This window comes from Vicugna pacos, chromosome 5, assembly GCF_048564905.1.
Source record: "Vicugna pacos chromosome 5, VicPac4, whole genome shotgun sequence".
NCBI lineage: Eukaryota > Metazoa > Chordata > Mammalia > Artiodactyla > Camelidae > Vicugna > Vicugna pacos.
This window is the reverse complement of record NC_132991.1, coordinates 89,959,657-89,984,953: the sequence shown is the minus strand read 5'-3', so window position 1 is coordinate 89,984,953 and position 25,297 is coordinate 89,959,657. Positions and strand designations below refer to the sequence as shown.

Here is a 25,297-nt window from a genome sequence, read left to right as displayed (position 1 = left end):
ACAAGTAGCTCTTGTTAACCTTGAGAAGGAAGTCTGGAGAAACTTTGGTCGCAGGGGCTGACCTTGGACAGGTCCCTTGGTGCCTCTGGGGACTCCACATCCTTGAGTGTCTCAGCTCCTCCCTCAGGACAGGGCGGGAGTTAAGAGGGCAGCCTGTGGGACTCTCTCCAAGACAGTTCGGAGATACAGAGCACTCCTCCCTGATAAACGTCAATGTCATCAAACAGGGTGGTGGCCCAGGAGCAAGAGCCCAATTCCCCGGGTGCTGCCACAGCTCATTAGTGCTCCCGGATAGCTGCAGGGACCACAACCTGTCCTTAAATCCTTCTCCTACCTGCAGGTGGGGGAGGGAGGGGTAGAGAGAAAATGCAAAAGTGTGAGCATGGAAAAGTAGAAGTGGGCCCTGAAGCCCCGACTAGTCAATCCTGGAGACTGGTGGGGGGGAGCTGGGAGGGCACAGTACAGATGGCGGCAGGCCCCCCAGCACAGCGTGGGAACAGGAAGGATAAGCCAAGCTGCCAGCATCCAGACCCCACTGAGTTCAAGATTCATCGTCAAAAACGGGGCCAAATAGGGCCGGACACCCGGGAGGGGGAAACAGGCTGGCTAGTACTGAGACATGGACGGGTAGATGTCACTGCTTTCTTCTGGGGCCAACAAAGGGATCCCTCTTACTGGACTCCGACAGGTCCCCCGATGGGTCAGTTCTCTGAACCAGCCAGCAGGGGGCCTCCCAGCATCTTTCTTTTGCAGGACCCGGGACATGGCAGGAGCAGCTTAGAACCCAGGAACTTCTGGGCAGGGATGACCTTAGCTTGTGAAGTGCAGCTCCCCGGCACAAGGCCCAAGGGTCTCTGGACTCCCATTCAGTGTGTTTTTCCTTGGCCAAAGCCAGCTCTAAGGCCAAGGGCTTCACTCGGTCCCAGAGAGTGAACTCTGCTCTGAGGGAACGTGAGGAGAAGAGGGGCTCCCACAGCTGACCCGTCAGCAAGCACCCTTCTCCCTGATCTCCTCCCCGCTCGAGGGGCAGGGCTGCACACACAGGCCCACAGCCAGACCTCAGACGATGCTCCACCTGTCCTGGGTGGATAGGACGTCCTCTGAGAACAAACTGCACATACTGTGGTCTGAGAACCCAAGTGGGGATGGAGCCCTGCACGCTGCCCTGGCCTCACACCTTGCTCCCTGGTCTAGGTACCTGCCCTGATCATAACCCAGCCCCTGCCCCCAGCCTGCCACAGCTCTGCTGGGGTGGGGTGCTGGAACTCAGGAACTGCCTGACAACTGCTCTCCATGGGGGCCCAGGAACAGCTGCTGGCCAGGATCACCTTCCAGAACAGCAGGCCAAGTCCTCAGAGACAGGGCCTTGGTCCCAGGCCTGGCATCTGCTGAGCATCTGGAGCTCAGTGCCACCAGGGGCCCAGGACTCTGGGGTTCTGGAGTGGGCTCTGCCGTGACAGACAGCTGAACGGCGAGCAGGGGGCCATGCCAGATACAAGCACCACAGCACTCAGTCCGCAGCCTCTCCCCTACCTGTGCTCAGGGCCATCCCAGGGAGGAGGTGAGCAAGCCTCGAGGTGTCAGAGTCCTCGCTCACCTGCTATGGCAGAGGGCAGGTAAAGGCTACAAGCAACCTACCCACAAGTACACACGCTGCTCACACAGCAAAGATGACTTGACTAGAATGGGGACTGGCAAAGTGTGTTAATGTTACTTAAAGAAAAATATATAAATTATATGAAATAATAGGACATTACTTTATGTGATTTTTTTTTATAGGACATCCTTTTGCCTTTAAGATGCTAACGTTCATTAGGACATGATGAGAAGAAGGAGCTAGTGGGATGCGACATTTACTACTCACTGATGACTGAACCTGTTTGTGTCACATCTTAAAGGACGATGTTTGGGAAAGGCCACTCTGCCTGGCAGGGGTCAGACAATGGCTAAATGAGAAATGGGCTGAAATGTCTGCCCTTTCAGAGGAAGGCTGCCCATCCTTGCCCATCAAGGAATTGGGTGTGTCCGTGGCCACAGAAGGGCCTCTGTTGGGGGCTGGGGTATCCTGGGGTGAGGTTCTTGCTCTTCGCCTGTCCTGAGCCACTTCCTTCCTTGTTCCCCGAGCACAGACCTGGACAACTGGAGAGGAGGAGAGGTCCCTGGTTCCTAGCTCTGCCTTTCAGTAGCTGTGTGATTTCAGATAAATTTCTTAACCTCTCTGCATCTCAATTTATTCACCTGAAAAAATGGGATGCAATCTTCAAGTGCCTGGTCTTCAATAAGTATTACATTATTATTACTCGTACTGCAGAAGTGACTGGCCTGGGTACCAAACCCTAGGATGTGGGCTGAACACAGCAAGATCCTCGAGGCTTCCCGCCCTCCATCTCTCCTTACTTCTAGCCACTCCTTGCTGTTTCCATGTTTCCATCTTCACACCAGTGTGGTGCATTCTTCCTCAAAGGCAAATCTGGTCATGCCCCTCTCCTCACTGAAGCCCTTCAACAGCTACCACTGTTCTCAGGATAGTTGCACCTCAGGGTAAATGAGGTTTTCCAGGTCGCCACTTGTCACGTACGCAGGGTCACCTCTCCATTCTCCCTGTCTCCCACCCCTCCCATTCCAGACATACTCAATTCTTGGGGCTCTTTCCTCCTTCCCGCTCTTTGCACAGCTGTTCCCTTAACTTGGAGCCCTAGGCCATTCTCCTCCCACCTCTCTTTCCTAGATGCCCCTTCCTCTGGGGAGGCAGCATGAGATGCCCACTTGCCTCCTATGTGCCTCCTGGGCGTCCATTCCCACGCCATCACACACACAGCCCGCACGACCATAGTCTGTATCTCCCTCCGCACCCCATGCCACCTACCCTGGTCCTAGTGGGAGGCCTAGCCCAAAGGAGACCCTTAAGTCTGTCACAATGAAGGGTTCCCAGGATGCAGCACATTCAGGAGTTGAGAGGGCTAGGTCCCACCACCGTGCCCTTTTCACACACACATGCTTCGACCCCTAACACTTGCTGCTCCAGGTGGTAGAAAATGCCTAAGAAAAGAGCTCTCCCGAGACTGTTCCCAAACCTGCGAGAAAGAAGCCACAGCCCCTCCCTGCTCTTTCCCATCCCCTGAGTCCACAGAGCCCCGGTCCCCACTGACAACAGGCTGCTGGCGTGTTATTTAAAAATACCCAGAGTCAGGGACCTCCATCTGGAGCCATTCATCCGTCTTTTCTCTTACTCACCCTGAAGCCCTTTGGGAGCTGCTGCTGTGGGTCAGTGTGGAGAGAGACAGAAGAGATGCCTATGAAGCCCCTGGGATAGGTGACCCAGGACGGGCCAGGTGCAGCCCTGGGAGTTGTTTGTGTCCCTTTCTAATGTGTGGGGAAGCTTAAAGGTGCAAAAAGGAAAGGTGATCAGGCCCAAGTCCCACAAATCCCTAACCAGCACCTGGAGTCACCACCACCAGGTCTATGTGACCTCGAGGCCCTGCTGCCACCAGAGAGCCTTGGCCTGCCCTCCCAGCCTTGTGGGGATATGCCCACAAATGCAAGGTCAATTCCAAGAGATGGCAAAGAGCTGGGAGATACTTTACAGGGAAGGGATGAACAGGGAAGGTATAGAGGAGGAGGGAAAAAGAGCAGCAGGCATGTTTGGAAACTAAGGAACTAAGAGAAGGGAGAGGAGGGCTCCGAGGTTGGGGGGCAGGGACGGCCCTCAGAGGCCTGGGTGCCAGACTCCAGGATGGGGACCTTGTAGGGGGCTGGGGAGGTTGCTGAAGGAGGATGGCCATGAAGGGAAAAACAGTTCAGTGGGCACAGAGGGACCAGAGGCTGGTGCAGGCAGGGGATGCTGAAGATTCTGTGGCCAGCAAGAAAGGGCAGGTCTGGCCAGAGTTCAGGGATACACTCAAAGTGAGGCTCTGCGAGTGGGTGACCCTGTCATGGGGCACAGAGGGGCAAAGAGGGAGGGAGCTCAGAGGGTGACAAGGTGGCTGAGAAGGGGAAGGGGCCTGAGAGGAGGAACCAGGTCCAGCTGGGGAGTTGTCCACCGGGCAGAGGCTGCAGTGAAGAGGAGGAGGGGCTTGGATGGGTTGCTGGGCTTGGCAAGCAGGAGTGTATGGCCATGGCCGTGAGGAGGGGGAAGCCGATACAGAAAACAAGGGTTCAAGAGTGAGGAAGGCTGTCCAGCCTGCAATTCTCATACATTTATTGGTGAAAGAGGTGAGGGTTACTTTGAAAGGAAGGTGACAAGAGCCTCTGTGATGTTTTCTGATTGCTGGGTTAGGTTTCCAAAAGGTCTCAATATGTTTTCACAGAGAGAGGAGATAACGGGAAAGAACCTGGGGGTGAGAACATGACCAAACAGCAGCCTGGCAGGGAGAGACTCCCCAGGGAAGCGGCCTGATTTCCTCCCAGCTGTGCGCTCCCAGCAGGGGAGGCTGGGCCCCGAGGTTAAAGGGGCAAGGAGGAGGCTTGTCTGAGATGCCCGCTGCTTGGGGGGGACCCTGCGGGAGACCGTGTGTGAGAAGCAGCTGGTTTACCTCAGAGTACTGCATGAGGGACTGTCCCTAAAACAGTTTTCTCAAGTCCCCTGGGCACAAGAAAGACGAGAAAGGCCCGTACACATCAGTTCCACAAAGACAGGCCACCTGTAAAAGGCCCAGGGACGGAGCAGCCTCCGTGGGCTGACCCCGGGCTTGTGCCCTGTGGCAAAGACAAGCACAGTCCAGACCGAGGTCAGCGCCGGGCTGGCCGCGCGGAGCTGGCTCTCTCCCCTCCCGCAGATCCCCCATGGCCCAGCGGAGGGGGGCTGGCACTGGCGGCAGGGTCTCAGCCCAGGCGTGGTGCTGACAGGCAGGCTGCACTCCTGACCTGCCGGCCAGGGCCCCGGCCCTCGGGCTCTCCGTTCCTGTGCACTTTCCCTCTCAACCCTGCCTGGCAAGAGTGGCTGGGCCTCCAACGATGTTCCTCTTTCAGATCCATTTTACCAGCCTAACCAGATGAGAAACTCACCCCACCCCTTCCCTACCCAGAGTACTCAGAAAGTGGCTTTGGAAACGATTGGGGAGCTGAGCAGCCAGGGCAGAGTGGCATGGCTGTTGCCCAAACCTGCAAATGCATCAATTTTCAAAGACCAAAAGCAACTGAGAGACTAGAACAGCCTCTTCTGCCCTAAGCCACCAGGGCACTTGTCGCAGCTCTGTGGGAATCTCATGCAAATGGAACTAGGCTGCTTACCGAGATTGTTCAATTAGCTCTTGGTGAAAACTGCTAACTCGGAAATTTGATAAGAATTGCTCCCAACCAGTCTCAAATTCATTTCTTCTGAAGACTAAATTTTCCCCACTTGGGTACATCCTCACTGCAGGCTCGGGAGCTCTTGGGCTTTGCACTGGCCCTGAAGGCAGCTGCCACACCTCTCAAAACAGCAGTGAGCCAGAGGTTGGCCCCTTCTCTGTGGAGGAGCAGCCCGAGGGGATGGAGGCGGTGGCCACCCTCCAGGGGGACCCGCTGCTCTCCCAGTGGCCCCAGATTGAGTGTAATGTGGTGGAAAATGCAAGGGACCGGGAGCTGGGTGAGATGGGAAGTCAGTGGCCCGATGAGCACTACAGTGGGAGCTGCTGCAGATGGGGAAAGCGGAAAGGAGTGTGGTGCCGCTGTCTCCCAGACTAGGGGGGAGCTGATAGCCTTGAGCTGGAAAGTGGAGGCCTGGAGAGGGAGAGCTGAAGGCAGAGTGGCCCAGGGCTGGGGGGCACACCAGAGGAAGGGCGGCAGACTGACCGATGGGCGCCCACCCACGGCCGGCCCTCTTGAGTGGAGGGTGCTGTGGCCGCGGCTCGGGCCTCTCACTGACCCCTCTCCTCCTGGGCTCACTGCAACCTGCTGAGTGTTTTGGACATTCCCATGAAACCACAGGGAAATGAATGGGGCCGAGTTCACAGGCATGGAAAACCCCAGAGGAGAAGGCCTCTGGAGCCAGACATAACAGGCCCTGCGGGTGAGGCCGGAGCCAGGTTTCCTCTTCTGGGAGGCTGAATCCACTCCAGGGCCTTTCTATAGGTTCAGCGGGCGGGGCCCAGCTGCAGGAGAAGGCACGTTTCAGCCGCTTGTTTTTCTAGCTCAAAAGGAAGTCTCCAGAGGCTAAGCGGTCAGAGCGGGGCCCTCGGGCCCTGCCAAAGGGAGGCCCAGTGGCTGCGGTAGGGAGGGGGGAGGGGACCAGCTGAGGAGCTGGGTTGACAGGCAGAAAGCCCTTTGTCAGCGTAAAGCTACAGAAGCCTCGCTCCCTTCCCAAGGTTCAGGGCTCTGCTCTCAGAGGCACCGGCAGGCCTGCACGCAGCAGCGGCCCTGGGCCGCGCTCATGGCAGAAAGCTCCCCCTAAGCAGAACCAGGTGGCAGTTAGCGCTGTGCGGCCTCGCAGAGCTGGGTAATTAGGGCTTGCTGGCTCTGCCACGGTGTTGACACACATGCCTTTCTCCACTTCCAGCTGCTGTCCAACTGGAATTAGAACCGCTGACCAGAGGAGGTGCGGCCAAGACGCACAGAAGACTGGCCACCTCTGGGAGCCACCGTGGTGCCCCCAGTGACTTATCTGTCCTGCTTGGACTCCCTGGCTGGGGTCCCTTTCATATCTAAGCCCAACAGGGGGTGGGGAGCTGGTTCCATAATCTTGGATAATGTACAGGGCTTGGACAAGCTCAGTGGGGACCAGATGGGTCATCACTGATGTTGGGAAGGATCAATTTTGATTCAGAAATTAGGCTTTAGGCACAGAAATATTCGAGAAGTAAGAGTGTTATGGAATGCACAGGTTCTTTCTCTCACATATATCACACACACAGTCCCCCGGCACAGCGAATCCGCCTCCAGCAATTGCTGTGGGGGCATCTGCATTTTTGCAGGATGACTAGAGCTCCTACGGAGAGGCCAGCTGCCCAGGGTACACACGCCATCAGGGCCTGGAGCACTGCTGGGAGACTAACGAGTAGGTGCCCTGGACAGCAAGGCCTGTAGAGGGTCTCAGCACTGGGGAGGCCCTGTGGTGGGTACAGTGAGCTGCTTCTCCACCGGCTCCTACAACAGGAGGGGTGGGATCTGAGAGCCCCCAACACATTGACCTTCCATGGGTACCTGCTCCGAGGCCACCAGGAGGAGAGGGACGGGCGGAAGGTGTAGGTGGATGCACACTGGCAGGGAGACCCGAACCATGAAACCACCTTGGGAGGCTGCCTGGGCACACTGTGCCAGTTCCGGTCATTGCAAAGGGTCTTGTGGGGTTCTTCACAACCTTAACATTCCCTCTTCGGTTTTGTTTGTGAAGAAGGCCCAAGAGTGGGCTACAATTCCAGCCACACATGCGGGTGGTATCAGCTTCCTCGAAGACAACATATCTTATGAAATCTTTCGGGAAACATCAGCCCTTCTTTCTCATCCTGGGCCCGAGACAGACCTGATGGTCATCCTGGAGCCAGAGCCACGAGTCTTTAATGCCTGAGGCAGCTGGGGCTGGGGCAGGGCTGTGGGTCCCAGTAAGGGTCTTCCTGCTTTCCATGCTCCGCAGCCCTCTGCTCAGTTCAGCCCAGACAGCAACCAGGAACTGCCCTGTCAAATACCTTTTCGATTATGCCCCTCAGCTCCTAGCTGACACAAATTCTATGTTCTCACGCCACAGCCTTGCTCTGGCTCCGCTCACCTGGGTCTCACTCACCTGCACCTGTGATTCTTTTACTGGCCCCTCCCCACCCCAGCCCTGACTCCTCTTGGGCCATTCATACCTGTTCAACGCTCAACACTCTTGGGTGGGCTTAGCCAGCTCTATTTACCCTGAGTCCTAGGGCCTGGAACAGTACCTGGCATACAGTTAGGCACTCACTAAATGTTTTTGCCATTTTTCGCTTTGGCAAGACCAACACCTCATATTTCTACGGTGCTTTACATTGTTTTCACATACGACAGTCATGTGACCACCATTACAACTGAGGGAGAGGGACCCTGTCGCCACCCCCATTTCACAGACGAGGAAACAGGCCTGGAGATGCAGCCCCATCCACCTAGCTGTTGAGTGGGGACCTGGCCTAAGCCTGGCAGGGGTGAGCAGGGACCTTTGGGTGGCTCTGTGCAGGCCCAATGCTAGGTGCTTTGCCACTGTTGGCCCTTCCAAGTCTCACAACAAGTCTTAGACCCCCCTCAAGTTCCTACAAGCAAGGGGAGGCTGAGTTATGTGACTCCCCTAAGCTCATAGAGCAAGGACACCAGATGCCCCATCCACTGTTTTTTCCTCGGGTGATCTTGTGTCACCTGCCTTAAGCTTTCGTGTATTGTTTGTTTTATGAGGGGGAGGTAATTAGGTTTATTCCTTGATTTCCGCTTGGAGGAGGTACTGGGGATTGAACCCAGGACCCCTTGGGTGCTGAGCATGCACTCTACCACTTGAGCTATACCCTTTCCCCAAGCTTTCTAAGGACTAGGCAGTAGGGTTTCCTTTGCAGTTCCTGACCAAGGGCTCTGCTGACAATGAGGAGCCAATACAGGACCTGCCCCAAGGCCACCTGGCACTGGGCACCCATGGTGGTCTGCCACATCACTACCGTCCTTCCCTCCTGACTGTCAAGGTCACCTTCTGCCTTCAGAAAGGGTCGCAGAAGCTGCAAAGCCGAGGCCACTCATCTCCACCTGGCTTACCACCTGCCCAGCAACCTCAGACAGACAGAGCCTTTTCCCCAAGGCTGCTCCCTGCCCCCGTGACTGACGCTGGCCATACTGGGCAGGCAAACCTACCTACGGGCCGGGCTGGGTTGGGACATTTCTGTAACCATGGAGGTCTTATTTTTAGCCTTTGCTTTATCTCTGTCTGTCTCCTGCTCAGCAGGAAGAAGACTCACTCCTACACCCCCGTCTCCCCATGTGAATGCTCCTTCCCATCTGCCTTTGGGGCTCGGGGCTCCAGCCTCCTTTTGTGTCTCAGTGTTGCCACTGGGATAAGCAAAGGTGCTAAGCACATTTGCTTTTACTGCTCTGGTTGTCCTGTCACTGGCTAAAGGCTCAAAGGTTTTGCCTCTTTCATCTGTGGACCTCTTTCTTGCTGACACTACACCTGTACCACCTGTGGAAACGTGCTGGCCCAGTGGATCAGAACGGAGGGGAGGGCCGTCCTCAAGGCCATGGACATCCTGTCCCTTAGACATTTTGGTCTGAAAGCTTGACCTGGGAGCTGCTGAGATCCCTTGGCAAGCCTGCCACAAATCTTTCTAGTCTGTCCCAAGAGGGTGTTTTCCCACTGAACTCTGAGCTGGGCAAAGAATTCAGGTACTTTTTGTTTGCTCTGGTGAGTTCCACACTGCCAGAAGTGCCCAGCCCCCGACTGTGTGAAGGGCCCTCAGAAGGGCTGAGCGAAGGGCAATTTGGCTTCTTGCATTGAAGGCTGCAGCTCCTTTGGCCCTGAACCTCTTACTGACCTGATGCTGGCTTCAGCCAGCTTCCTCACCAGCCACAAGGAAACCGGCACCTCTCTTTGGGCCTTCTCTTGGGTGACGGGCATCCACACTTTCTACGACTCCCCCTGGCGCTTCCACTCTGCTCCCTAGCCCACCTCTACTGAGTCACAGTGGAGTTTTCAAGGCTCAGTTCAGGCATCACTCTTCTTGGCTCACAGTCCTCTGGGTGGATTCTAGCCCCAGAACTCATTGCTGGGTTGCGATGGTCTTTTTTGAGGCCAGTTTTCCTGTCTGGGGATCAGGCTTTGTCCATCTCTATTCCCAGGGCCAATGGCACATGTAGGTGCTGCTCAGTTGGGCTCAGACAGGCCAAGAACTGTAACGTCAAATACTTTCTCAATTATGCCTGTTTGGGGAATGAACAAGGCACTTCAGAGACAGGACTTGCTTGGTGCTCCATAGAAAATGCTGAAGGGAAAACAAGGCCTGTTTTGGGGGTGGAAGTGGAGCCCCCCAGGAGAAGGGCCTAGGGGAGGAGTTCAATTTCTGCAGCTTCCTTTCAGCTTTTCCCTGCTGGAAGGGAGGCATGTGAACTCAGCACAAAGAACCTAAGGCAGCTCTGCCAGCCTGATGGGACGTGCTCAATTGGCTCTAATGAAATTCTTACCTGCCTGTAGATAGTCAGTCATCGCTTAGATCCAACACAAGGTGACAGTGTGGCTGGGGCTCATTTGTTGGTCACCTGATGAATGAATACTCTTACCCAGAGCAGCCTGCCTCACTCTAAATATGAAACCAAGCAGATTGAGAAAAAAAAACAACACAAAACTCCTCCTGGGCTGTTTCCACTGAACTAACAAACTTGTCTTATCACCCACTGGGATGCGGCATGTTGAGTCTGGCAGAGCTCTTCATTAGTTATGTGGCTTTTAAAATATTGACCCACAGTTTTACGAACTAGGTTCAGAGTGGTTTAAATGGATATGATCCCATCCAGAGCCTCCGGGCTGCCCCAACAACGTCAGGTCCCTGCCTAGACATACACACAGCCAACCTCCAGGGCTCACTGGCTCTCCCTCCACACACTGGGAGGGGCGGTGGCGGTGAGCAAGGAGACTGCGAGTTTTCACCCCTGCATCTGGGCTGATGACAGCTCTCAGACACAGGCTGTGTGAAGACTTCCACCCTTCCAAGTGTCACTCTCAACTCTACCTGAGACCCAAGGCCAGAACAATCTGGATCAGGCTCTTCATCCTGCCAGGCGAGCTGGGTTGATGGTAAGTCAGATGGCAAGGCCAATGCGTATCAAAACCTGACTGGACCCCACGGTTCTACTTTCCTGAGCTGCCACTCTGCCGACCAAGTCCATCTTTTAGGGTGGCCTGGGATGCAGAGAGGAGCCCTGCTCTTCCAAGACCTAGAGATGTTCTAAGAAAGTTCTCCAGGCACCTGGGAAGCTGACCAGATTTCTGCATCAGCAATGGCCTCTGGGAGCTGCTTCACAGGTAGCTCAGGCCAGGCCTGGGGCAGCCAACATGACTGGGAGGACCAGCCTATTCCATCCAGGCCTCCCTCAGGCTGAGAACTGATCTTCCTGGCAGAGGCCACAGCACCCAGGGCTCGCTGGCCTCTGTAAGGTAAGCCCAGCTTACCCTACTTGGGAGGAGGCCCTGCCTTATGCCCTACAGAGCCCTATATGGTCCCCTGGCTGTGGCCACCCTTCCATAGTCAGGCCTCTTGTCTTTCCCATGTAGCCACTGTGGAAAGAGACCATGTTCCGAGGCTAATGGTGTCTATGCCAGTCCATTTCCCAGCAAATCTTTCTGAAACTCAAGCCTGGATCCTCATATGCCATGTCTGGGCGTTGCAGAATTACTGCTGACTTGTCATTTTGCAACAACACAAAGACCTGGCTGCTGGTTTCACCAAAACATCCTTACAGGCATGTGCAGCTCAGGGCGGTGTCCACTGCCAACCTCACACAGAGACTGGGTGCATGCCTCCACCATGGCCTTTGTCAGCCCTTGTGAATACACACTTGTCTCCCTCAGTGGGCTGTGCCCTTCGGGGAGGAGGGTCTTTCTTATCACCTGTGCTTGGCACAGTAGCTGGCACCAGCAGGCATCCAGTAGTTTGCTAGACAAGCAAAGGAACGGTGTCCAGATATGGGCCAGGAAACACCTGCAATGTGTCCTCTTCCCAAGAGGCTTGTAGTCAGACCTCCTCAGGGCCCTTCCTCCCATGATGAAGAATTTCCAAGGGGTCACTTTCTAAGTTTGGCAGTGGGAAATGACCCATCTGGCACTTAACACAATTCTGAATATATAAGGGCTTCTTGAAGATTCCTGTAGCCCCAGGGCACGAGCTCAGCTTTACTGGGGCTCTGGTCAGTGCTGGCCTCAGGCCTCTCAGGAGCCCAGGTCTGGCCTGGATGGGAAGGACAGGCAGGAGGGCGAGCTTCTCCCTATGGATGGGCAGCTTGGCTTTATACCAGAGCCCAGAGGGCAGCAGCAGGCTCTGAGTAATCTTGCTTGTTAAAGTCAAGAGGGAAGGTAGGGAGTCCACCACACACTGCCTGCGAACCTGGACGAGCCAATCTCTGTAACCTCCACTCTCCACCCCACAGGGTGAGGACTAAATCAGATACACTGAGTAAAGCTCTTATCTCTGGGCCTGGCATGCTGTTAAGTACTCCATAAATATTAAAAATTATTATTATAAAAACCTTAAGGTGACAAGAGTCTGGTGTCATTAGAAGATTGAAGAATGTCAGAACACAGAACATGAGGCGGGGAAAGAGCAAAGGCAGGCTGCTCCAGGCATTGCGCTGGGGGCCCACGCAGAGATCTTGTCCTTGCCCTTGAGCACTGGGGATCAGGAGATGGATACATACTCCCTCCTCCCCCTCCTCCCCACCCCCGCAGCAGAATTCTCTTAGTCACACGCTGGTCTTCCCTTCGGCATTTATTTACTGAGCTCCCACAGCAGTGTTCTTAGCACTCTGATCTGAGGAAAGTGGTTTTACACTCATTCCTCCACACTCTACCCACAAAACCTCTTCCATTCTATTGCAAGGAGTTCATGGGCCATGAAGCCTAAGGTGGAGCCTGCCTCACAGGACACACAAGCGAAGTGCTGGTGGTCCTGAGGAGACAAACGCTTACACGGACAACGTAAGAATTAGGTATGACGACACTACGATTGGAAAATACACTAGGAAAAAGCCTAAAGGAGTGAAGAATTCCTTCTGCTTCAAGAGCAGAACACTGAAGAATCTGATGGTTTCCTAGAATATTTACGACACGAAAGATGGTGACCAGATGACTGGTCTTTCATCTACACTGAAGACTAACGAGAGGAAATAGACTTAGATGAAACTGGAGGGCTGTTTAGAACCAAAGAAGCATTTCCCAATGTGGCATATACAGTAAACAATTCAGTTCAAGTTAATTTTAAAAAGCACATCACCACCTTGCTTACCTCAAACTCAATCATATACTCAATCTTGAGTATCTGAAAGGGGGTAGAACCAGGAAACAACCAACAAAGCCTGTGATGGCCAACATGGGTGGCGGAGCCAGGTGTCGAATGTGGCCTCACTCAGAGCCTTTCCTTCTCTTGAACGACAATTCTAACCACTAGACTTGGCTTCCTCACTGATTCCACACCCCCATGAGGCCTCATGCTCACAGCTGGGCTGAGACAGTGCTATTGGCTCCTTCTGGACAGTGGTGGAGAAGTGACAATGGGCCCTGCTGTGAAGGTAGACACAAGGATAGATGGAGAGGGCCTCAGTAACGCCAAGTGAAAACACACGGCACTGCGGGGGTGTTCAGGGCAGAAGCAAAGCCGCACAGCACAATAGAGCCCGAGGAAAATGAAAATGCTCTTGTATCACCAGATAAACATTGTGAATAAGCCTAAATTACTAAAAAGGGCTGCATGATGTCCAGTTGACACTATCAAAGCAAACAGTAGGTCTATAAATTAAAACGAGAGCGATTCCTTCAGAAAGGTTCCAGATAGCTCGAACATGAAGGCATTTATAGAAGGATCACAGCTGGCACTCCGCTGAGCGAGACACTGAAGAGAAGATACCCACCTGAGAAGTGCAGTGTGAGGAAGCCGCCAAAGAGCCAGGGCTCCCTGGGACACAGACATCGGAGAGGATGCTGAAGGGCGCATGTGGCACTGCTGCCTCTGCGGGCCTCACTCCTGAGCACTCCCCACAGCCTCTCAGTTCCAGAGTAATGAGGGTGGGGTCCTCAAGCCCAAGACACAAGCCATGTCCTCTGCTGCCCCAGTCCACTCTCACAACTGGTCCCTACCCTACTGACCACCCTGGACTTGGAGGGCAGACACTGTGTGTCCCTCATCCTCTACCTCGGAGCCTGGCCCAGCAGTCCCCAGTGGTCCTTGGTCATGGGGTCACGTGGTGGTGGCCTGGGGGCCGCCTGCTGTCAGCAGAGTGATGTGTGTTCTGTATCTCAGCTAGGCTTTGCTGTGTTGGGTTTTCAGAGCAGCTGCATACGTTGGCCACTGCCTCTTTGTTTGACTCAACAGACATGGGCCGGGCACTTGGTCCGAGTCACCCTGTGAGATCTCTTCCCACTTGGGTGCCCACCATTGGAGAAGTGTGCTCAGAAGGGAGAGTTATTGTGTTCAATTCCTCTTCAATAAATAAAGCCGCCTCTAAGTGATTTATATTCATGATGGCCTTTGTCATCAAGCACAGCAACTCCCTAAGGCTCTGGAGGCTTCCTGCCCAACCACCAAGAAAAAGCCACAATGCCCCAGAGAGCTGGGGAGTGGCAATGAAGACAGATCAGAAACACTTCCCCACAGAGAGCACAGCCAAAAGCTGAGAGAGCCAAACACGTTCTGGTCACCTGCCAGGCAGCTGCAGGAGGTGACAGCCATGGGCACCTTTCTTCAGGCTTGGAGCCAGTGTGCAATCCCTTGGCCCGTCTCTTGTGTGGAGATACTCGCCCCGGAGTATCTCAGGCCTCTGTGGCCTGGGCCTGGGCGCTGACTTCCAGCTACCCAACAGAGGGTATTTACAGCAGAGGCATTTGCTCCTTTAAGCATCTGAACAGACCCTAGAGTCTGGTGCAGCATTCTGGCACGGAAGGGGTGCAGGCACGTGCCCCACTTGCCAGGAACTGAGTGGGCCTGTTCATCAGAGGACTGGCCTGAATACCACCAGCTTCTCTAGAACTCCTTGAAGTCTTGGAAAGGGAGACAGGTTTCCTTGGGTTTAAAAACTACCCAGCTGAGCCATCAGGTCAGAAAGGTTAGCTTTAGGAGCCAAAGAGCCATCTTTCCTCTGAGACGGGAATCTGCGGATGCACAAATACCCAGAGGGGCAGGAGAGACATAGGTCACGTCAGGAAATTCTGAAAAAGGTATGCATGTGACAGGTGGAGAGAGGTACACAGAAAACAAAAATGCTAATTTTCCCCATCCTGTCTCACCAGTCAAATCATGTCACCATGTGCTCAAAAAGCATTTGGAAAAAACCAGCTGAAGGGTTCCAAGTCACACTGGATTGCCGCAACCCCAGGAGGCTCCCGAGAACGGAGAGAATTGCAACCAGCGCAGAGAGCTGAGTAGAGGGAACAGCAGAGTCATACAGAGTCGTACAAAGGAAATTTAACAAGAAGGAAAAAAAAGTTGTTTGCTTAATGTAGCCCTGTGTTAAATCAACCAAGGAAACTCTCTTTTATAAGGTCTTTGAGAGTTTCAAAGTGTTTAGTTTCGAGAGTTTCTTGTGTCCTAGAATTTTCTGTCTTGGGTCATCCTCGGGTAGTTATTTGGGTGGTAGGAAGGGGCATTCTCATTGCGGCTCAGGCCCAGGGCCTATCTGGGTTTGGGTCTCTACCCTCCTCACATTCTCCCTTCCTCCCGCCAAATCTCAGCAGAGGAAGATTCTCTGTATCTGCATAGGGCTGATAATCCTCAAATTGGGACAGCGAAAACTATAAAGGCCTTAAAAATACATAGTTCTACCCAATAACCTAAGCAGCCTGACCAGGAGGAAAGCCCTCAGTCCTCACCACCCACCTCCCTGGCATCAGACAAAAGCCCAAATGGCAGCAGAGGCCAGGGAAGGCCCTGTACCTGGCCTGGCAGGTGGCTCAGCCACGTGGCTGGGAAGAGCCCCAGGTGCAGCCCTGCAGGGAGGCTCCTTTCAGCATGAGACTTGTGGCTGCCCCAGTGCACTTCCATAATAATGGAAATCAGAGAAAGGTGGGACGGTGCAGATGACAGTGATATGAGGAGACTTGGAAGAGGGAAAAAGAAAAATGTTAAATATCCCCGTGAAGTGGTTTAACAACTCTTTTCTTGGAGATCTGACAAACATAGTATTTTTTGTGACCTTGGGGGTTACATATTCAATATTCTACCAGGGAATTGGGGAGGGCTTGGGTCCAAGACCATCTGTTAGAATCCCTGCTCAGCTGTATCAGCCATGAGATTCTTCTGTAAAACAACAAGGCAAAACCTTCCCCACAAGGTTAACATAAGGAGTCATAGTCTTAGGATAAACATCTGGTCTTTTTCTCTCAAATACCAAATTGGATTCCATTTGCCTACCTCCTAGTATACAAACTACCACTGCCACAGTTCAAAATTAGAAGTATTCTCAAATGGAAAGATCATCTTGGGGAAAAGTAAAATCAAATGTACACTAAGGGAATTCTAGTGTTAAGTTTTCACAATTTAAAAGTCAGTTTGGGATAAAATCCCTTTTTTCTGAGATCAGGAGTAAGACATGGACACCTGCCATTATCATTTCCATTAAATACTGTACAGCACCATAGGACAAGAAAAAGAAACATGTGGTGTGATATTGGAAAGGAAAAAGTAAAACTGCTGTCATTTGTAGATGACATGACTGGATATAGAGAAAATCAGAGAGAATCTAAAAACAAATTATTTGAATTTAATAAACTAATTTAGCAAGGTCACTGGATATAGCATCAATAAAAAGGAGCTGTCTTTCCATACATCAGCAACAAAGAGAAAGGGAAATCTATAAATGCCATTTAAAATAGTATCACAAATATTAAATACTTATGAGTAAATCTAATGAAAGATGATCAAGAAGACTGCTGCACAAAAATTTATAAAATATTATTGAGAAAAATTAAAGGAGACTTAAATAAACAGTGGGTTATACCATGTTTGTGGAGTAGAAGACAATCACAAAAGTGTTAATTTTTCCCCAAACTGATTTAGATCTAAAGCAATCTCAGCATAAATCCCAGCAGGTTTGTGTGCATGTGTGTGGCAACTGACAGATTCTAAAATATAAATGGAAATGGAAAGGGCCAAGAATAGCCTAGGTGCCCTTTACAGAAGAGGAGCAAGGTAGAAAGTAACTACTGAATATCAAGACTTTTAATAAAAAACTGAAAACAGAGTTACCCTACCATCCAGCAGTCCCACTCCTGGACATATATCTGGAGGAAACTCCAATTTGAAAAGATACATGCACCCCAGTGTTCATAGCAGCACTACTTACAATAGTCAAGACACAGAAGCAACCTAAATGTCCAACAGATGATTGGATAAAGGAGTTGTGGTATCTCTCTCTCTCTCTATCTATCTATACATACAGACATATACATACACATACACAACAGAATACTACTCAGCCATAAAAAAGAATAAAATAATGCCATTTGCAACAACATGGATAGACCTGGAGCTCCTCATTCTAAGTGAAGTAAGCCAGTAAGAAAAGGAAAAATACCATATGGTATCATTTACATGTGGAATCTAAAAAAATGACCCAAATCATCTTATTTACAAAACAGAAACAGACTTACAGACATAGAAAACAAACCTGTGGCTACCAGAGGAGAAAGGGGAAGGTGAAGGGATAAATTGGGAGTTCGGGATCTGCAGATACTAACTAATATACATAAAATAGATAAACAACAAGTTTATACTGTATGGCACAGGGAAGTATATTCAATATCTTGTAATAGCCTATAATGAAAAGAATATGAAGAGGAATATATATATGTTTTATATATATAAAACATATATATAAAAAACTGAATCACTATGTTGTATATCAGAAATTAACACAACATTGTAAACCAACTATATATCAATAAAAAAGACTTCTAATAAAGGTAGAATAATTAAGACAGTGTGGTACTGGCACAAGAAGAGACATGCAGATGAGTGAAATAGAACAGACTGCATATATAGACCCATGTGTATATAGATTCTTCATTTTGAAAAAAGTGGCACTGTGGGGCAGTGAGGAAGTCTTCTCAACAAATGTTGCTGGGTCATTTAGTTGTCCATGTGGAAAAAATAAAGCTTGCTGTATCATATTCAAAAATCAATTTTCTGAATAGATTATAGGTCTAAAATAGAAAAGGTAAAACAATAGAGCTTTCAGAAGATACTGTAAGAAAAATTTGATGGTTAACTTTGTGTGTCAACTGGATGGACCAGAGTGCCCAGTTTAAATATTATTTCTGAGTGTCTCTGGGTGTTTCTGGTGTCTGGGAGCACCTGAATCAGATTCAGTCAAGTAGGCTGCCCTCCCCAGTCAGGGAGGCCTGAACAGAACAAAAGGCTGAGGAGGGAGGAGTTTTCTCTTCTCACTGCTTTAGCTGATCATCTCTTCTTCTCTTCTCCTGCCGCAGACTGGAGTTTACCATTGACCTTCCTGGTTCTCAGCTAAATTATACCACTAGCTTTCCTGGGCCTCCATAATCGCATGAGCCCATCCCTCATAATAAATCTTTCATATATAAATGTAAATGTATATCCTATTGGTTGGTTCTATTTCTTAGAGAACTCTAACACAAATATGTCTTTGTGATCATTGCATAGTTTTCTTAAATGGAATATGTGAAGAATTAACCAACAAGAAACACTGATACATTGAACTACATTGAAATGAAGAACTTCCGTTCATCAAAACACCACCAAAGAGAGTAAAAAGGCAAGCTACCGAGTTGAAGAAGATATTTGCAACGTGTATAACCAGCAAAGGACTCAGACCCAGAATAGAGAACTACAAGTCAATAAGAAAACTCAGAAGAATAACAGGCATGAAATATGAAAAGGAAATCTACTGAACAATTAATATATGAAATCTCGTATGTTGCTGGCAGAAGTGTTAACCTGGTACAATCACTTCGGAAACTGGCAGTATCCACTAAAGTGGGTATTTTCTCTATCAGTCAGCAATTTCACTCCTAGGTATAGACTCAAAAGAAATGTACGCATATGTGCACCAAAAGACAAGTATAAGCAGAATTATTTATAATAATTCCAAATAGTAACCAACCCAAATGTTGAATACATGAACACAGATTGGGTAAATTATGATGTATTCATACAAAGGAAGTCTTATAGCATTGCAAATGAATAGACTAGAACTATATGCGGCAACAAAGATGAATTCTCACAAACATAATGCTGAAAGAAGAAAGTCACACACATGGGAGAACACGCTGAATGATTCCATTGACACAAAGCTCAAAGCTAGGCAAGACAATCTATCGTGTTAGAAGTTATGATGGTGGATTCCTTTCTGGAGGAGAGAAGAGGCATGAAATGTCCTGTTTCTTGATCAGGGTGATAGTTATATGAGTGTTTTTGTTTTCTATTAACTCTTTGAATTATATGCACACGAGTTGTGCACTTTTCTCTATGCATGTCAGAGTTCAAAAATAAGTTTTACAAAATGAGTTTAATGTATGTATGTATTTTCCAGTGTGTGGACCATGGAGAAAAATAGTGGAGTGGATATTAAGTCGCACTACACACTGAGACACGGACCAGTGTGCATGATGTGTCTGCGTCTGGTCTCTGCCCAGTACAATCTCCCCACTGTTGCTGGCTTCCACATTTTCTCACTTTGACCAGTTCCACCTTAGAATGCCAGCAGGAGCTGAAGGGCTGGGATTTCTACTGGGGGCTGAGCACCCTAGCCCAGCAGCATAGGAAACCTCTACTGAGACAATTTGGTGTTTTAAAGCATGACAGTAGGCACCCCCACCCCCGATTCTCCTGAGGGGTAGGGAAAGGGTGCTGACTCAACACAGCTGAGTAAGAGCTTTCCCCCTGTCCTGGCCATCTGTGGGTTGCATCACACCTGTGGGAGATGGGGTGACTGTAACCCAAGGTAAGGTAAGCCACACAGGAGGCGGCCACGCTGACCCAGGCCTTGCTGCCCTCCCTGCCCAGGCCCCACCCCCATCGTGTGTCACATGGCTAAGGCAGCACCCCAGGGAGAAGCCTGCTGGCTCTACCTGTTGTTTATAGCTTGACCTGAGGCAGGGCATCTCGCAGGGAGTGGTTTCCCTTTCTATCAGTGGGAGTGTTCATACTCCCTTCCCTTCCTATAGGGAAGACTGAGGTCAAATGAAACACTGCGTTTTGGCACCCAGGATAGCATTATTGCTGCTGCATGGTGTGAGGTAATGGGAGGGAAGAGGAGCCACCGCCATCTCTCTGCTCAGTGTGCAAAGCAGAGGAGCACACCCCTCACTGATCCCCATCTTGATTCCAGCAGCTTTTAAGTGGGAGTCGTTTCTGCATCACACCAATGCCTAACACTAAAGGCTGTGATGGAAAACACTGAGCTCACACCTGCACTGCAAGTGGCCAACTCCAACACGCACGCTGCAGCTGCAGGCTTGCTCCCATGAGGTCACTTCTGGCACCTCTCGCTGGTTGAGTTGCCTCCAATTTCCCAAAGCACCCCCTCCCCCTCGATTTCCAGCTCCCCTTTCTCCTAACCAAGGCTTCACCGTGAACAAGAAAGGCATTCTTCACTCTAAGCTGGCAGTGTCAGTGGGAGGTCCAGAGCTCTCAGGTAACACTGCTACTTAGCCTGAGGAACTGGCATCAGGTTCAAGGTGCAGACACAGAATGTCATTTTAAAAGTACCGGAAAGTGCTGGTGTTGGTTTGAAGTTATCAGGGCTGCTGGGGAATATTCCCTCTGCTTATTGAGGTGATGGAAGAGGATAAGAACCAAGCAGAAGGGGATACAAATTCCATGCAGGGCTTTATCCAGGAGCCCCTGCTCTTTCTCCTGCCTGAATGTGGTGGCCACGAAAAGGCACCTCTTGGCTCTCAGCCACGGGAGCATTAATTGCCTGATGGCCCAGCTGCAGTCCCTGAGCCACCACTGCATCTGCACTGAGGCCACACCCCAGAGGGCTGCTCCCAGCCAGTGACTGAGCACTCGGAGGAGCCCGCAGGAGGTGAGACACCCCCAGCAGGCAACTGTGGCTGAAAGACCTCCCATCCGCCTGGCTGAACCTCATCTTAAAACTGGGCTGCAGCCTGAGACTCTTCCTCCCCAGCCCTCCTTCTCCTTCGCCCTCCTCCACAGGGGCTGAACCTGTATTGAGGTCTGAAGACATGCTTCCTGCCTTCTCTTCTTCTAATCCTGTCCTGGTGTCTGCTTCTCAGCAGAACTGATGTGACGTGGGTCGTGCTGGAGTGAGTCTGAGAGGGGCAGAAAGATGGCATTTAGGGCTTGGCTCGCTCCTACCTTCTGAGTGGAAGGTGGGGCATGGAGAGTCCAGGGTGCAAAGTGGGGGCACAAATGCTCACAGACTCACCAGTGGCGACCTGGGAAAGAGCCTTTGCTCGATGTTGATTCAAGCATTTGAAAGCCCAGGAGGCAAAGCATCTGCCCAAGCCCTGTCGCCCACTGGCTCCTGGGAGGCGAGCTGAAGCCCAGCAGGCGGACGACGACAGACTGAGCGCCCTCAACCAGCAACTGCAGGCCAAGTGGAAGGGGCTGAGGGCCTCTTTGGCAGTTTACAGAAAGGTGGCCCCCGTTCCCCAGGGAGGGCCAGCGACACCCCTGTGCTGCAAGACCTGCAGAGGTCCCACCTTCTCCTCGAAAGCATCCTCCACCTCACTTCTGGGGCTTCCAGGCCCTTAACTAGCTTTGAATGCCAGAGTAATCCAGCCAGGGATGTGCTGGGCCTGAATAAGGGAGGAAAGAGATAATATACCAAGAGTGTGAACGATTTGAGGGGCTTGATCAAAGGGGCTGAGAAATAAGAAGAGATGAGCAAGAATTCACTCCTTTGGGCACATTTTCCTGGGATGTGGGATTCAACACCCTTTCAAAGACCCTAGGGGATGGGGCAAACTCAGTGCTGGGGTGGTCCGTAGAAGACTGCAGAAAGTGACAGCTAAGGTTGAACAAGAGGGCATGAGCCACCTGGCAGCAGCAGAAGGAGTAAAGAGGCTGAGGGAGGGGGCCATGAAGGGTCCAGAAGACCCAGCAGAGGCCTATGCTCTATGGAGGCCTCACAGGACACTCGCTTCACCAGGGTCATCAGAAATGTGCAGGTGAGAGGGAAGCCAGCATCATTTAGGAGTTTGGTGGTGGCTCTGCTCTGCAGGTCAGAGAGGACAGCAGGGGAGGCAGTCACAGAGCTGGGCTCATTAACACCCAGGGGGCTGATGAAAGACCACTGGGGAGAATGGTCCAAGAGCCTCAGTACTTACTCAGAAAAACACCTTTGCTGATGGATTGAATTTGGCAAAGATAAATACTAAAATGATTAGCAATTATATTGCAAGAAATGCCCAGATAAAAACAGTAGTCTCAATAATTAATTGTACCAAACTGACATTCAGCTAATTGCTTTTACATGCAGAACCTCACCTTTCTGCTCCTGTTGCCTTCATGTTACCTGGCTGAGAACACGGGCCACTTAGGGCCTGGGATGGCAGAGCCTCATTTCCTAAACACCAATACTGAGATTCAGACAGCCTAGGGGAATTGCCCCTCAAAGTAAACAGAGGAACACACACAGGGCAGAGCCTGGGAGAGAGGAGAAAGTCACAGCCACGCTCAGGGGGTTCTCCATGCTTTACTTCACAATTCACAAGCAGAGAGGAGTCTGCCTTTGGACAGAGTGCACGTAGCTGAGGGCTGCCAAAGGCGTGTGCACCAGCCTCTTCCCTACTCCGTACGCTGCTAGCTGCAGCCCCAGCTCATGGATGCCGCCCTGCTGGCACTGAGAAAACAGAAGGCATGAGATGATTTTTCTGTTTGGGAAGGAGAAGCAATCAACACTCGCCATGGGCGTTCCATCTGCTAGGGCGGTGACTATGTCTGTAACATGCCATCCCAATCTATCCCCACGACAGTCATGTGAGAAGCATCATTAGTCGCATTGTTCTTAACAGATGAAGAAACCTGAAGCTTGGGAGGTTAGAAAATGTGTCCACGGATTCAGAATGAACCCAAAAACTGCCTCTAAGACTAGCAAAAGAGAACCATAGAGAGGGGCCATCGAGGCATCTGACTGTCACACTTTCCTAGATCATGGCTCCTTTCCAGTTTTGTACATAAATGTTTTCTTTTACAGGTCTTTGGGGTCCAAAGATTATCAATACTATCATTCCTACATTCTCTCCTACACTGCTTAGTCTGATACTATGCTAGGAGTTGGGGATTAGGCCAAAAAACAGAGCTAGGCTATTTTCTCCGATCAGCTTCAAAGACAAGTAAGTTGTTGTCACTGGACCTCTGAACTGCTCAGTCACAGACTTAAAAGATGGTGCCCTTCTCCCACTGAACAAAAACTCTGTCAACTTTATTTCCAAAGAGCAGAGAGTCAGGCCAGAATTAAGAGTATATAAACACCCCTGGGCCTGATCCCCTTGTTTCTGCGGCCACACTCTGTGTGTCTGGGGCGGCTGTCCACTGCCATCCAGTGAGCACCAGCCCAGGGAGCTCAGGGCGGCAATGATGGGGGGTGGGGCAGAGCGGCTCCCCAAGCAGCTTACGGCTTACACTTCTCTCACTCCCCAACAATGCCTGCCCTGTCACCAAGGGACTGTCCTTGTGCTCAACTGTCCCTGTCAGTCCTTGACCCCAGAGAAGTCTAGCCCTACTTCTCTGCTGAACTATTAGAAGCTGAGATGGTATCTTTGACACAATGGCCTAGAAATCCTGGAGCTGTCTTCCAGAAACAGTGCCATCCAAGAGGAGGAATGATGGTGTTAAAGGATGTTTGGTCAACCTTCCCTAAATGATTAATTTGGTGGGAACTGAGGGTACACAATAGTTTATGGTGTCATCCTTCTAAAGATAAATTACAAAGAATAATAATGCCCTGAAAGTAATCTGAATGGAGATTTGATCAAGAAAGCAGCCACTAACCCAGCTTCCACCCATAACACAGGAAGAGTTCACGAGGAAGACATGAGTTTCTCTTCTGGAAGGTAATGTACAGTTCCATTGGCATATGCCTATTTGATCTTTCCATTGGATAAAATTAAATAGCTTGGACATTTAAATAATTAGTCCTCAAGTCCACATTGGGACTATTCTTGTCATCAACTGGAGTTTCCAAAAGTAGTGACCTGGGACATCAATTGTCTTTCATCTATTCTCTTCCCAGACTTAACATGATAATGTTGACCCGGCCTCACACAGCTGTGGCAAGTGACCTTGAGCAAGTTACTTACGTTCCCTAGACCTCAGCTTCTGCAGATACAACAATAATAAAAGAAAACTCTTCAGGCTGTCATGAGGATTAAATGGGAAGACAAATGTAATGTCCCCAGGACTGTGCCTAACACATAGCAGGTGTTCAATGCTGGCTGCCACCACCATTCGTCATCATCATCATCAGGGGCGTGCTCCCTTTTTCCTCACTCATCACCACCTCCACTGTCCCACACACAAATACACAGAGTCAAGGAGGCAGCCTGTGATGAAGAAAAGAGACTGTCAAACTATGCCAGGCGCTGTCTTTCCAAGAAGGCCACCAACTTAAATCTCTGTAAGTACCCAGAAATCCCCCAGCTCTAAAATTCACAAGGTAGACTGTCACAACAAACCTATAAGCATAGTGTAGTCAGAGCGAACTACAAGAAAAGCCGACGTCATACAGTGAGCTAAATTAGCAGCCCTGTGATTGGAGACGAAGAAGGGGGCGGGCCTATGAAAGCTGGAGCCGGGAAAGGAAGGTCTGCTTCGGCATATACTTTTAATACATTACATCTGCTCCTCCCACACAGGTATTTCAAGTCCTGTATTTAGGGGCAAAAGAGATTTCGCAGGGGAAATGTTTTTGTGCCAGCTATTTTCAAGCACAGTTGCTAAAAGTGTGATTCCCTCCCTGACAACCCCTTTGTCGGGGAAGGCCGGTGTAACCCCCTGGGCACGACCTCTGCAGGACATGGTGAGGTGACACTTTGCCACAGAATGGCTTACTTGTTGCTGTCACGGTACTCGTAGATGTGACATCCTTGAGGCAATCCAGTCTCGTGGTCCAGAGTGAAAGCAAGTTTTGGCTAAACAGAGAAGAAGAAAAAAACAAGTAAGTTTTAGGTAGCAGGCTCCATTCATTCTGACAGCTGAAATGAAACAAAAAAAGTCACGCAAAATCACACTCTCTCGAGATGTGTTGTGAAGAACCTGCCCCTCTGGGAAGAGCCCGCACCTTACCAGGGACACTGTTGCCAGCGAGGATTGTTACCAGGACTCTACCTCTTCATTCAGCATGCACCTAATTTCTTATTAAGCACCTACTTTGTGCCAGATACTGAGCTAGCTGATGGGGAAAGAACAGTGAACAGTAGCAGAGAGGATCTTATTATGGTCTAGTAGAAGAGACAGACATTAATCACATAATCACAATAATGAATGAAAAAAATCTTTATATAGAAAACTTTAAAACAGGTTCTCTGAAGCAGGGAAAAAAATCTCCTATGTTTCTACAGAAGTAAATAACCTAACCAAGACTGGGAATGAGGGAAGGAGGAGGAGTCACCTAGATCATGGGGAGGATGGATGGGGTGGACAGGGAGAGAAGAGGGCTCTCCTCAGCAGAGAGCACGTGTAGAGCG

General features: G+C 50.7%; 1 protein-coding gene across 3 annotated transcripts in view; it reads right to left on the bottom strand.

Moving 5' to 3' along the window:
• Positions 1–25,297, bottom strand: part of DIS3L2 (DIS3 like 3'-5' exoribonuclease 2) — a 315,313-nt gene that overhangs the window by 10,174 nt on the left and 279,842 nt on the right. For all 3 annotated transcript variants that reach the window (XM_006207888.3, XM_072961847.1, XM_072961848.1), the window contains one exon: positions 24,663–24,742. In XM_006207888.3, coding sequence (XP_006207950.2) covers positions 24,663–24,742 — 80 coding nt within the window. The remainder of the gene's footprint in view (positions 1–24,662; positions 24,743–25,297) is intronic.